At 40.7% G+C, this 13,889-nt stretch overlaps 1 protein-coding gene across 6 annotated transcripts in view; it reads right to left on the reverse strand.

Annotated features, from left to right (window-relative positions):
• Window positions 1-13,889, reverse strand: part of FGF1 (fibroblast growth factor 1) — a 141,849-nt gene that overhangs the window by 27,330 nt on the left and 100,630 nt on the right. For 5 of the 6 annotated variants that reach the window (XM_060180208.1, XM_060180207.1, XM_016186376.2 and 2 more), the window contains one exon: window positions 5,710-5,910. In XM_060180208.1, coding sequence (XP_060036191.1) covers window positions 5,710-5,878 — 169 coding nt within the window. In that variant the 5' untranslated portion in view covers window positions 5,879-5,910. Of the gene's footprint in view, window positions 1-5,709; window positions 5,911-6,440; window positions 6,478-13,889 lie in introns of those variants that run through there. The other variant, XM_007518996.3, reaches the window with a different exon arrangement.

A 13,889-nucleotide genomic window follows, 5' to 3' on the forward strand; every position in this document is an offset into this window, starting at 1 on the left:
GGTTGGCTAGAATTTTGTTCAATATTTTAGCATCTATGTTCATCAGAGATATTGGTCTGTAGTTTTCTTTTTTGGTTGTGTCCCTGTCTGCTTTTGGTATCAGGGTGATGTTGGCTTCATAGAAGCTGGCAGGGAGTATTCCAGTGCCTTCAATCTTCTGGAAGACTTTTAAAAGTAGAGGTTGAAAGTTTTGTAGAATTCATTTGTAAAACCATCTGGTCCAGGACTTTTATTTTTGGGAAGATTTTTGATAACTGTTTCAATTTCATTAGCTGTGATGGGCCTGTTCATATTACCCACTTCCTCTTTACTTAGTTTTGGAAGTTGGTAGGTATCTAGGAAATCATTCATTTCTTCCAGGTTCTCTAGCTTGGTGGCATATAGTTGTTCATAGAAGCCTCGCATGATATGTTGAATTTCTGCAGTGTCTGTTGTGATATCTCCTCTTTCATTTACTATCTGATTTATTTGGGTCTTCTCCCTTTTTTTTTTTTTTTTGTGAGTCTGGCTAAAGGCTTGTCGATTCTGTTTACTCTTTCGAAGAACCAACATTTACTTTCATTGATCTTTTGTATGGTTTTCCTATTTTCAATGTTATTTATTTCTGCCCTAACTTTAGTGATTTCTGTCCTTCTGGTTGCTTTAGGATTCCTTTGTTGTTCTTCTTCTAGGTCTTTAAGATGTGCAATCAGGCTGTTTATTTGTGCCTTTTCTTGTTTCCTAATGTGTGCTTGTATAGCTATGAACTTCCCTCTTAGGATGCTTTAGCTGTGTCCCAAATATTTTGATAGCTTGTGTCTTCATTTTCATTGAACTCTCGAAACATTTTGATTTCTTCCTTGATTTCCTCTTTGACCCAGAAGTTGTTAAGAAGTGTACTGTTGAGCTTCCACATTTTGGGACTGTTACTAATCTTTTGTTGATTGTTAAGTGTTAGTTTAATTCCACTGTGGTCTGAGAAGATGCTTGGGATGATTTCAGTGCTCTTGAATTGGCTGATGCTGTCTTTGTGGCCTAACATATGGTCTATCCTTGAGAATGATCCATGTGGATTTGAGTAAAATGTGTATTCTAGTTTCTTGGGATGAATGACTCTGAAAATGTCCAATAGTTCTAGTTTATCTATCTCTTCATTTAGCTCCCTTTTTTCTTTACTGATTTTCTTCCTGGATGATCTGTCAAGTTGAGATAGTGGGGTGTTGAAGTCCCCTACTATGATTGTGTTACTGTTAATATATTGCTGTAGCTCTTTCAGTAGAAGTTTGATGTATTTAGATGGCTTCTCATTGGGTGCATAGATATTAATAATTGTTAAGTCCTCTTGATTGACTGATCCTCTGAGCATTAAGTAGTGTCCATTTCTATCTTTTTTAATCTTATCTATTTTAAAGTCTATCATGTCAGATATGAGAATAGCTGCTCCTGCCCTTTTTTGTGGGCCATTGGCTTGTATGATAGTTGTCCACCCTTTCACTTTAAGTCTGTGTTTGTCTTGTTGAGTTAGGTGAGTTTCCTGTAGACAACATATTGTTGGGTTGTGTTTTCTGATCCATCTTCCTAATCTGTGTCTTTTAATAGGTGAATTCAGGCCATTGACATTTATTGATATCAAAGACTGAAGATATTTTAACGCCATTCTTGTAGAGTTTTAGAGTGTTTTGATATATGTCCTATTTGTGGTGGTCTGGTTGTTTATAGGAGAACTTTCAGAACTTCTTTCAGGGCAGGCGTGGTGATGGTTGCTTCCTTCAACTGTTGCTTGTCTGAGAAGGTTTGGATGCTTCCATCTAGTCTGAATGACAGTCTAGCAGGATATAGTATTCTTGGCTGAAAGCCTTTCTCATTGAGCACTCGACAGTTATCTTGCCATTCTCTTCTGGCCTATAGTGTTTGTATGGAGAAGTCTGCTGCTAATCTTATGGGTTTTCCTTTGTAGGTGACTCTTTGTTTTTCTCTTGCAGCCTTGAGGATCCTTTCTTTATCCTTATTCCTTTCCATTCTAAGTATGACATGTCTTGGTGTCTTTAGGTCTGGGTTAATTCTGTTTGGGACCCTCTGGGCTTCTTGAATCTTTATGTCTTTGGTGTTGTCTAGACTACAGAAATTTTCATCCATTATGGCCTAGAGAATGCTTTCTTCCTCTCCTTCTCTTTCTTCCTCTGGTAAGCCAATAATGCGTATATTGTTTCTTTTGAAGTCATCCCATAGGACTCTGTTGTTGTTTTCAGCATCTCTTAATCTCTTTTTGAGATCTCTTACTTCTTTGTTAGTTGTCTCTAATTCATCCTCAATCTTGCTAATTCTGTCTTCAGCCTCATAGATTCTATTCTCTCTGCCCTCTACTGCTTTCTGGAGTTTATCTATTTTGTTGCCCTGCTCTGTTACTGTTTTAGCTTGTTCAGCTAGTTGCCTTCTTAGCTCAGCAATTTCAGCTTTCAGCTCTCTAATAACCATGAGATAATTAGAATTTTCTTCCATATTCTCATTTGTTGTTCCTGCATTTCTGATTACAATTTTTTCAAATTCTTTACTCACTCCTGTTATTATTTCCTTAGCTAATGTTTGGATGTTGAACTCGTTGTTTTGTGCTTCACCCTCTGGAGGACTTTTAGCTGGACTCTTGTCCTGGTTCGAGTCTCCAATATTTTTTCTTGTTGTTTTAACCATTTTATATATTATGTTATGAGTTCCCTTTATCAGTACTTTTCAAATTATTGATCACTATTGCCTGGATTGACTTGTGTCCAAGTAATTTAATTAAAGGGTTTACCGTGGTGGAAGTTAACAGTTTTTTCAATCCCTGAGTTGGAGCTCAGTGGTGTAAAAGCCTCTTTTTTTCTTCCCTGTAAACTATGGGAGCCTGAGGGCTTTTAAACTATCAATAGGCTTCTTAGCTTAATCACTGACTCCTGACCAAGAGATAAAGCAGGGTGTGGCAGAGATAATCCAGTGGTTATGCAAAGAGACTTTCACAGCCCCTCAGCTATGCCACCGAGGTATAGGTCTTCTCCTGAGTTTCCCGGTTAGATCTCTGTCCCCTGGTGTCCCTCCCTGTCACTGCTCTAGATTCTGAGTGTAGTAGCAATGGAGACTCAGAGTTGCACTTGGTGAGTCTCTGGGGAGTCCTTTCCTCCCTTCCGCTGTCCCCTTGTTGGTGGAGACTGGAGGTGGTGTCTCCACTGATAAACTGTTGAACTGTTAGCAGTCACTTAATCTCTCCTTAGGCCCTTCTCTCCTCTCTGTCACCAGCCACGCGTGTTTGTACTCACGGGTGATTTACTGCGTTCCTGTGGTCATTCTAGTCCTGTCTTATTTCGGTCCGGGTGGTCTCCTTTGGTATTCCTAGTTGATCCGGGAGAGGAGAGGAGAGGAGAGGAGAGGAGAGGAGAGGAGAGGAGAGGAGAGGAGAGGAGAGGAGAGAAGCGATCTGCTGCTCGTAGCTCCGCCTCCGGAAGTCCTTCATATCATTCTAATGAGACTTTCTGTTAGGTACTTGGAAACTTATTATGTTAATGGCAGTAAGAAGACTAATTTTGACAACTTTCTTGTTTTTTCCCCAGGATAGACTAAAGACAGAGAAGCTATTTAAAAAGTTGGGTTTTTTTTTTTTTTGGTTTGTTTCTTTATATATTTTATTCATTTTGGATAGAGATAGACAAATTGAGAGAAGAGAGGGGAGACATCTGTAAAACTATTTCACCACTCATGACACTGCTCCCCCCCCCACCTTCATAGGTGGGGACCAGGGGCTTGAGCTTGGGGCCTTGAGTATTGTAACATGTGCTCTCTACCAGGTGCACTAACATCAGGTCCAAGAAGGAGTTTTCTTTTTTTTTTTTCTTTTTTACTCTATAGATCCACAAGTCTTATAGTTCTATCATACATTTGAATGACTTTTAGACCTTCCAGAAGAAAGTATTTGTTGGTGGCTCTCTAACCACAACCCAGTTTTACAAACAATTTCAGAATAAAAAAATATCCCCTTAACAGACTGTGCTGCTTTCTCAGTGAGCCAGGGGTCAGCCACTCCACCCATGTCCAGGTAGACTCTTCATAACCCTGGATGCTCTGAGGACTGTGGCAATACCACCAACTGGGCAGGAGAGGGCGACAGAACCACATTCAATGGTGCATCTATGCCAAGCATTCTCTGGCCGGCAGGGTTTTAGGGATTTGCACCCCTGCCAACAAGACAGTGTTGCTATTCCCACTCCACAAGCAAGAAAAGTGAGCTTCAGTATTTTCCTCAAGGTTAGACATCTGGAGACTCTGCAGACATAATTTCTACACAGGAGAGGGTGCTTGGGAAGGTCATGGGGTTGGAGACTTGAAGACGGTTTTACAGTGCAAAATGGAGACAATAGTAATTGTTTGGTGATGCCCTGGCTAGAAAGGGACAGTGTAGGACTATGAACACTAACTTATAGGCTCTCTAGGTTAGGACCCTTGACTCTGCAGAGAGTATGTGGATCATTCCAAGCTCCCAGGAGTGAAAGTGCAGGGATGGTTTTCTGCACATCCTCCCCTCAGCCCCACTCATTCAGATTTTTGTCCTTCTCAGCCCTGGTACTACAGCTGAGTAGTGGCGAGAGGCTCCCAAATCAAACCTGAATCTAGACTCTTACCTTCCTAAGAGGCAGTCTGATAGAAGAAATTACAGAAGTCCCCTGAGGTAGATCGAGCATGAGCACCATTGGGGTGTCCAGCAACGATTGGGGCATATTCTAGGACTAATTGAGACTACCTGACACATCAGCCATCACATCAAGCCCAGCATTTTGCACTCTATTTTAAAGTCAATTTACAGACCCTTCCACTTTCTATTGTTCTATAACATAATAGTTTGCTTCTCTCAATTCACAGCATGTTTGACCTTTTGGACTGATAAGCCAGTAGCAAGGGGTTTATCTGCCCTTTGGCCTCCCTGCAGTATCTGAGACCCCAGTGATGCTGGTGAAAACCCCATAGCAACCCTGACACCTCATAGCACACATGCATACCAATGCAAGTATACTCAAGCAGAAGGAAGGGATTTTTGTTCAGATCTGCATTTGTAAACACTGTCAGAGATCTGGGCCAGCAGGAGAGCCTGGAAAGATATTGTGCATTTGGCTCAAATCGCTCCAGCTTTCCATTCTTTATAATGTCTGGAGAAAGAGTTTACCTTTTCCGGTCTCCACAACCACATCTGCATGATCCACAGAGGGAGAGCTGCATAATTTATGATGTGTAAGACTATGATTATGAACTACGATTCACAAATCAAGCCCAGTGGAAACATAACCTGGAGAGTAAGTTAACTTGAAACCGAACCTGCGTCTTTATGCAGGGTTTACTGTCCTGGCCCCATGTGGCTCTTCCTGTCATGGAACAAGCAGGACTCTGACCAATCATGAGGGCCACCTCAAGGTGGGGAAATACATAATCCATGAACACTAGCAGACACGTCTGATCTCAAAGCAGTTGTATTAGGTCAACAGAGAGACTTTTGAAGATGTTTAAAGAACATCTTCAGGTGGACTGCAGCCCTCACAAAGCCCTATGTCTGACACTCAGACCTTTTTCACTTTCATGTCATCCCAGCTCATTCTGAGTGTGGTGTGCCTAACAGAACTCAGAGAAGAGGGCTCTAGGACTGAGATATCTTCCCTTCTCCAACCTTGACTAAGATAACAGAAGGCAAAAGGCTATCAGAGAGATGGTACTCACTATGCTGGTCGCTCCTGTCCCTTGTCCCATCCACGGTGCCATCTGGAAGGATCCTCAGGAAGTGGCCCCCGTTGCTACAGTAGAGGAGCTTGGGCTTCTTGTAATTCCCTAGTGGCAGATTAAACTTCTCAGTCAGGGCCGTGAAGGTGGTGATTTCTCCTTCAGCCATGGTTTTTCTGTGTGGCTATGGTGCTTTCAGGGCTGTAAAAAAATTTCAACAAACTTTTAAGATGTTCTTCCAGCAAAGGTGCAGTGGATACTTCCAAGAACAGAAAGCAAGTTCAAGGCACAGGCCCCTGTTGCTTGACAACCACAGACTATCCAGGTGATACCTACAGTAAATAGTCCTCTGATGACCAGTGGTCAGGGAGACATTCTGGGCATGGGAAAGATTTTCAGGCCATTTCTCACTTTCTAATTGAACATGGCTTTGAACCAAACTGCATTTTTAATTTTTTTTTTAGAACTACACATTTTACCATTGGGTTAAGGGGAAAAGCTGTTTTTGTCCCTCCTTCTGATCTAGACATATCCTCAAATTTAACACCGAAATGGCACTAAAATAACACCCAGAGGCCCACAGAGACTGAGACTGGTCCTGAGGTTTTTTTTTTTCCCTTTCTTCTCCCCTCCCCCTCCAGTGAGTAGGTGCTTCCCACGTGCCCCAGACAGTATGCCTAACCTCCCACACTAGACCTGCTGGGAGAGGCTAAAGGGTTTCTCCAGCTTACCACAATGGAGACACCAAGTGTTCTGTGTAAAGAAAACTCGTGTGTGCTGATGGGAACAGAAGCAGACCTGGGAAACAAGGCAGGTGTGGATGTTAACTGGAGCTTATAACTTTAATAAAAACTTTATTAAAGAAATCTTGTTGCTAATGCTTCACATTTATCACAGTTTTACCCCTCAGGCAGACTTCAAAAACAGTAGAGCAATATTGCAGGTGTCTCTCCCCCTGTTTTTCTCTCCTATCCTCCTCCACACCCTTCTCACCCTCTACCATAAAAGGGAAAAAAATAGGAAGGAGGAAATGGCCATCATGAACAGGGAGTGGAGTTGTGCATGCTCTGAGCCTTAGTGATAACCCGGGTAACAAAAATTTTGTTAAAGTAAAGCCAAAAAAAATAATAATTAGAACTACAATTTTTTTCCCTCTAGAGCTCACTGGAGCTCAATTGTCTGCATCATAAACGCACAGCTCTGTCACCATTTTTCTTTTTCTTCTCTTTTCTTTTCTTCTCTCTTCTTTCCCTCCTCTCCTCTCCTCTCCTCTCCTCTCCTCTCCTCTCCTCTCCTCTTCCCTCCCCTCCCCTCCCCTCCCCTTCCCTCCCCTCCCCTTCCCTCCCCTCCCCTTCCCTTCCCTTCCTTTCTCCCTTAGTTTGACAGGATGGAGAAACTGAGGAGGGGGGTGGAGACAGAAAGGATGAGAGAAAGACACCTTCAACCCTGCTTCACTGCTTGCAAAGGTTCCTTACACTACAGGTGGCCACTAGGGGCTTGAACCCAGATCGTTGTACATGGTAATACGTGTACTTAACAAGGTGCACCATCACTCAGCCCTAGAACTAGAATTTTAAAGCATCAACTGGTCTCACCATTTAGGTAAATAAAGTACTAATGACTACAAGAGCTGTGAAAGAAAAGAGACCAGAAAACAGATGTGGGGGCTTCATCTTATAAACATATATAGATGCTAATACCTGTACACATTGATCTTTTAGTGACCTTATAATAAGTGATCATCATGTTCTGAGCTATAGGTTAGCTCATGTAATTCTCACTATAATACTTTGAGGCAGACACTAATAGTATTTCCATATTTCATAAGATGAAGCCAAAACATACAGATGGGCTATACAAAATCATCAACTAGTAACATTGAACCTCACATGTGGTCTGTAGAAATAGAGCCCCTACTTGACCTTAATCCCCTTAATAAGAATGTTAAGTGATATCACTGAGTCTACAGTGTTATTACTAGAAATAGTGCTTTTACCTACTGCCTAGTGCATACATTTGTCTCCTCAAGCTCATTATTCATTTATGATCCAGATATTCATTTACTCACTATTCATTTATGATCCAGATATTGACTCTCAATACTTTCAGCCTAGACTTTTGCCTCTGGGTCAACCTTGAAGTATGACTCCAGGCAGCTTCTCATTGCTCAGGAGAAATTACCAGCTGTTAGGGGGCATTAGGAGCTCACACTCCAGCTGAATGGCCTTAGTAAGCAGGTCCTCAGGTGTTCTCTTCCCTTCCTGAACATGCAAAATCATGACTCTGCTTGCTACCTGCCCCTCCCCCAATCTAACCTCAGATTGTTCCCATCATTCCTTAAGTAATGTATAGTACCTAAGAGTGACGATATTTTTCAGAGTGTAAAAAGTCATGAAAGGTGAGTATGTTGGTGTCTGTTATGGCGACAACCAGACATGTGTCCTCAAGTCCAATATACGTGAAGTAGCTATTACCGTTGCTTTCATATATGCTCTGATTAAAGCTCTTTGTCTCTGTATATGCCATCACCTAAAAACTTTATCTTTTATTTAGAGATGTCTGTTAACTTTGTATTTTTGTTAGGTCAGCTATTTATGTAAAAGGTAACTAGTAAAAGAAAAAAAATTTATTAATTTTAAGTAGCAGCTGGTAAGGGTCAAGGAAAATGAAGTGAAATAAATAAAACAGAACCTACTCAAAGAATTCGAAAAGGAAACAACAATAGAGAATTGCTTAGATTCCTCAAAAATAGTTAGCATAAATAAACCCAAACATATTTATAATCATAACAAATGTATGTGAACTAAATTTGTGAACTACAGCATAAATAAATAAATGTCTATTTATTTATTTATTACCTTTTGTTGCCCTTGTTGTTTTTTTGTTGTAGGTATTATTGCTGTTATTGATATCGGTGTTCTTGGATAGGACAGAGAGAAATGGAGAGAGGAGGGGAAGAGAAAGATAGACACCTGCAGACCTGCTTCACAGCCTGTGAAGCGACCCCCCCTGCAGGTGAAGAGCTGGGGATCGAACCGGGATCCTTACACTGGTCCTTGCGCTTTGTGCCACGTGAGCTTATCCCGCTTCACTACTGCCCAACTCCCCTACTGGATTTTTAAAGACCATCTACACTCTAACTACAAAAATAGTTAGCATAAATAAACCCAAATGTATTTATAATTATAATAAATATATGTGAACTAAATTTGTGAAATACTGGATTTTTAAAGACCATCTACACTCTAACTACAAGAAATAAAACTTAAGGAGGAATACAAAATCATTGAAAGCAAAAGCCTGAAAAGTAGATAGCAGACAAATGTTGACAAAAAAATTCAAAGTTGGGATAGCTAATAATAGCAGATAAAGTTGGTTTTAGAAAAAAAAATCATCAAAGGTAAAAGGAATCACTGCATAATAAGTATAACAAGAAGGATGCAGAGGTCACATAGACTCCTAAGCTAATTATGGGCCCCAGATCACATCAAATTGATGGGATTTACAGTAATATTTATACCCCTTTCCCATATTAGGGAACTACTCTCTTCCCTGATCCAGCTTTCTTATTTTCTGGTCCTTTTCCCAGCCATGACATCATCTTCCCAGACAATAGTTAGGATTCACCTGCATATCAGATTTCAGGCTCAGGCAAAAACAAAACAAAACACTAGTATAGCTACAGGCCCTTTGAAATATAACTAAAATATGCCTACTAGATATCTACAAAATGGAGGACCCTCCAATGCCTTCACCTGAACTATTCTAGCCTTTAGGTCCATAATTGTCCAACTATTTGTTTGGCTTTGTATATTAACTCTCTTTTCAGCCGCCAGGTTCCAGATGCTAACAGGATGTGACCAGACTTTCCTGGACAGACAGCCCCACCAATGTGCCTTGAAGCTCTGCTTCCCCAGAGCCCTTCCCCACTACGGAAAGAGAGAGACAGGATGGGAGTATGGATTGACCTGTCAACACCCATGTTCAGTGGGGAATCAATTACAGAAGCCAGACCTTTAACCTTCTGCATCCCACAATGATCTTGGGTTCATACTCCCAGAGGGTTAAAGAGTAAGAAAGCTATCAGGGGAGGGGTTAGTATACGGAGGTCTGGTGGTAAGAATTGTGTGAAGCTGTACCCCTCTTATCCTATGGTTTTGTCAATGTTTCATTTTGATAAATAAAAAATAAATAAGTAGAAAAATTCAGTAGAGAGATATAAAATTTTAAGTTGGGAGTCGGGCTGTAGCGCAGTGGGTTAAGCGCAGGTGGCGCTAAGCACAAGGACCCGCATAAGGATCCTGGTTCAAGCCCTGGCTCCCCACCTGCAGGGGTGTCGCTTCACAAGTGGTGAAGCAGGGCTGCAGGTGTCTATCTTTCTCTCCCTCTCTCTGTCTTCCCCCTCCCCTCTCCATTTCTCTCTGTCCTATCCAACAACAATGACAACAATAATAACTACAACAATAAAACAACAAGGGCAACAAAAGGGAATAAATAAATAAAAATAAATATAAAAAATATTTATTAAAAAAAATAAATAAAATAAAATTTTAAGTTTTGGGGTATCTACTGTTAGCTTCAAATAATGTAAAACAAATATTGATAAACTCACAATGCTGGTGGCAAATTTTAATTCACTTGTATCATAAGTTCCACAGCCAACAAGAAAAAGATATTAATATAATATATAAAATATTAATAGAAATAATAAGAAACTAAAATGTATAATTCCCAATGTTAACTGAGAAACGATCAATTAATGAACAACATTCTACTCAAGGACACATATAGTAGGTCATAAGACAAGACTCAACACAAACAGAAAAATCTGTTCTCCTGGTAGAGTAGAAATCATTCCCACCCCTTCAGCTGATGATAAAGCCTTTTCAATTTTTACCTTTGTAATATCTCCTAAGACCATCTGTCCTCCATTCTTTCTGTAATTGCTTTAGTGCAGAACTCACACCTTCTCTCATCTGGGCTGTTGAAGCAGATAGCAGAGGTCTCTGTCACACACCTTGGTTCTGTCAATGGACTCTACTGTTTGTGACCTCTTAGACATGTGAATCTATGTATTACCCCCTTACTGAAAATCTTTGATTGACTGGGTCTGTGGTTCTCTGTTGCTGTACAGAAAAAACCCATACTTCACCATGACCTCTGAGGTATTCCTCATGTGGTCCTGTTGCTTGTTCTTCTTGTAGTTTGCCCCTGTCCCCCAAACATGCATGTGGTGTACAGACACACCACACACACACACACACACACACACACACACACACACACACACACACACACACACACACACCAGCACTCTCTCCCCCTTCTTCCACCCTTCCACCCTTTATCCATCCTTATTCTTTGACTTGGATAAGTAATGCTCACCCTTCCAAAATTCATCTTAGTCTCTCCTCCAGAAAGCCTACTTGGACATCTCCCCACTAGCCTCCCTATTCCTCCACACACTATACATGCCAGTTTAGACTAGTTGAATCACCAAAGTTCCCATAGCAGCTATTCACCTACTTGATTGCAATGTTGAGTTTAGTTGCCATTTTGTTCCCAGCTTATATACACCTTTCTGAGATTTCCCGTTGCTCTGTAGTAAAGACCAAGACCTAAAGATGTCCTTCAGGTTTCTGTGAGGGCCAACTCTGGTTGCCTCCACACATACACACACAGCTTGCCCTCCCCCTCCCCACCTCCTACTATGTTCTTTCTACAAACTGACCTTATAGTTTCTTGAAACCACTATTCCCACCATTGTCTAGATTATTTCTCTTACGCCCCTCATTTGTTTAAACCCCCCCCATTTTAAATTTGGTTGTCAATTCTTCAAGGAAGACTTTCCAGACTTCATTTAACTGGGTCAGGCTCCCCCCTGTCCTCTGGGACCATTTTGCATTCCTCCAGAGCTCTTACTTCAGTTTTTAGTTACACATTCATCCCTGTGATCATTGAATTAATGTCTCTCTTCATGACTGGACTTTTGACTCTATGCTATTACAAACTAATTTGTTTTGCTCCCCATGGTATCACAGTGCCTGGCAAAATGCCTGGCACCTAATGAGCACTTGATAAATATTTGTTGTGTGACTGAATGAATGTAATTTAACTATTTTCTTGACTGTCTCCTTCATTAAGTCCCTGAGGTCCTGGGACAGAAACTATATTTTCTTTCTTGACCCAGCACTTAGAAAATGCCTGTACATAATAAATGTCTCAAATGTGTCTGTGGACTGAATACCAGGTTAGCCCCTTCTCAGAAGCTTCTGGTAGAAATATGTTATCAGGAGACCGAATTAGAAGACATTAATTAACAGAGGAACTAAACTAAGAACCTAAATGTATTTTAATTGAATTCAAAATAAACTGGAATTTTCTACCCTTGTTTAAAAGCAGGCATCAGTCTCATTCCTGTGTTATGGAAGGGCCTTACTTCTTCAAATAAGTATTTGGGAAAGTAAGCATCTTAATTGAAGGGCTCAGACACTTTGGGCTCAAGTCTGACTTCCTTATCTGGCCAAGTAAAAGGTTGGAGGGCCTGGAAAAGAAAACAGGTTTTATTATTTTTTCCAGGGCGTGTCAGGTTGGCAGGGACCCTCCTCACACCCTCAGGTGAAGGACATTTACCTGAATAAAGGGAAACAGTGTGTTGCCCATGCCCTTCCTCTCTCTATCTCTCTACCTCTATCTCTTTCTTATTGTTTTCTTGCTCTGCCTACAGGGATATGTACCAAGTCTGAGGTGGGAATGTAGCCATGGATTACTGGCAGGGCTAGAATATCAGAATACTTGCCACAAGCCTCCTTTCCATGAGCTCAATCTCATCTTCCAGAGTTGTCAGTAAACTGTGGATGTGGATGACAGTGACATGCAGGAGTTAACTCCTACAAATTCATAAAATCCAACTATGAAATATTCAAGAATTTCACAAGCCCATTGTTAAATCAGTAGTTGCTTAAAGGCAGACCTACTATTTATACAACATAAATTGACAAACACTATAAACCAGTGACTCTCTTTTCTCCTTTTCTTTTCTTCCTCTCTCCCTTCCTTTACTCTGCCTTACCAGCACACTACTAGACTTGAGTATGAGCCATGAATGAACATCCTCTAGCAAATTACCCTTATGCCACAGCATAAATAATTTTTCTTTATTTCAGATACACCATGAGGCCCTTTCCTTATTTGCTAACGGTGTTAACTATGCTGTACTCATGACTAGTTTTCAGTATAGCTCATGAGTGCTACTGTCCAGGATGACAGAGAACCTTTGGGTTCAATAAACATTCTCTCCTGTTCTTTAGTTTAGGATCTTTCTAATCCTAAGGAATTTACAGGTCACTAAGAATAAACTGTCGCCTGTATTCCAGAATCAAATATCATTTTGAAGAAGACTGAGATGTCTTATTCTAGATGTCAACAATATCTGCCATAGCCATGATGCTACAGATAACCCAGAAATTTAAAAAAAGAAAAGAAATGGGATTTTTAAGCTTAAAATCCCTAATCCACAACTCTGGAATGCAGAATACTGGTAACTAGAAGTTCTTTCCTAACTCAAATTGTGACAACCTAACCAAACTATCCAGAGACTAGTTAAAGTCTTTATTCCATTTGATGTTAATATTTATAGAATCTGGTGCTGGGTTGCTAATGTGTTTGATTATAGGGTGCTGTCCCAGACCACTGAAGTTGTTTCATACTATACAAGCACATGAAGCATACTGCCTTAAGTCCCCAATCCTGAAGCTTTTCTAGTCCCAAGGCTTTTCAGACAAATGGTTGTTGACCTGTAATAGCAGAAATCACACTTGGCTTTGAGGAGGTTATAGTTTAACCAAACTAGACTCATCAGATGATCTTATCTTCAGATAAGAGAGCCATAGTGCTGGCACGTGTAGCAAATAGAACCACTCTCTAATTCAACTAGTCACTCAACATCTCAATCCCAGCCTTAGCTCTCTTACTCGTTCTCAGTGAAGAGTAGAAAATATAAGCAGACACACATAGTCCCAGGGCTCTCTGCCAATATCCTGCATTTCATCCCTTGATTCTGGATAATCAATTCTCTACATTCTGGCTCCCAAAACACTTCCCCCCACAGAACATCATGCAGTTGGAGGTTAGGAAATCGTTTAAGTGCTTAGTAAAAACAGCCCTTTCTTGGAGAGGAA

The sequence above is a fragment of the Erinaceus europaeus genome, chromosome 2 (assembly GCF_950295315.1).
Source record: "Erinaceus europaeus chromosome 2, mEriEur2.1, whole genome shotgun sequence".
In the NCBI taxonomy this organism is placed as follows: Eukaryota; Metazoa; Chordata; class Mammalia; order Eulipotyphla; family Erinaceidae; genus Erinaceus; species Erinaceus europaeus.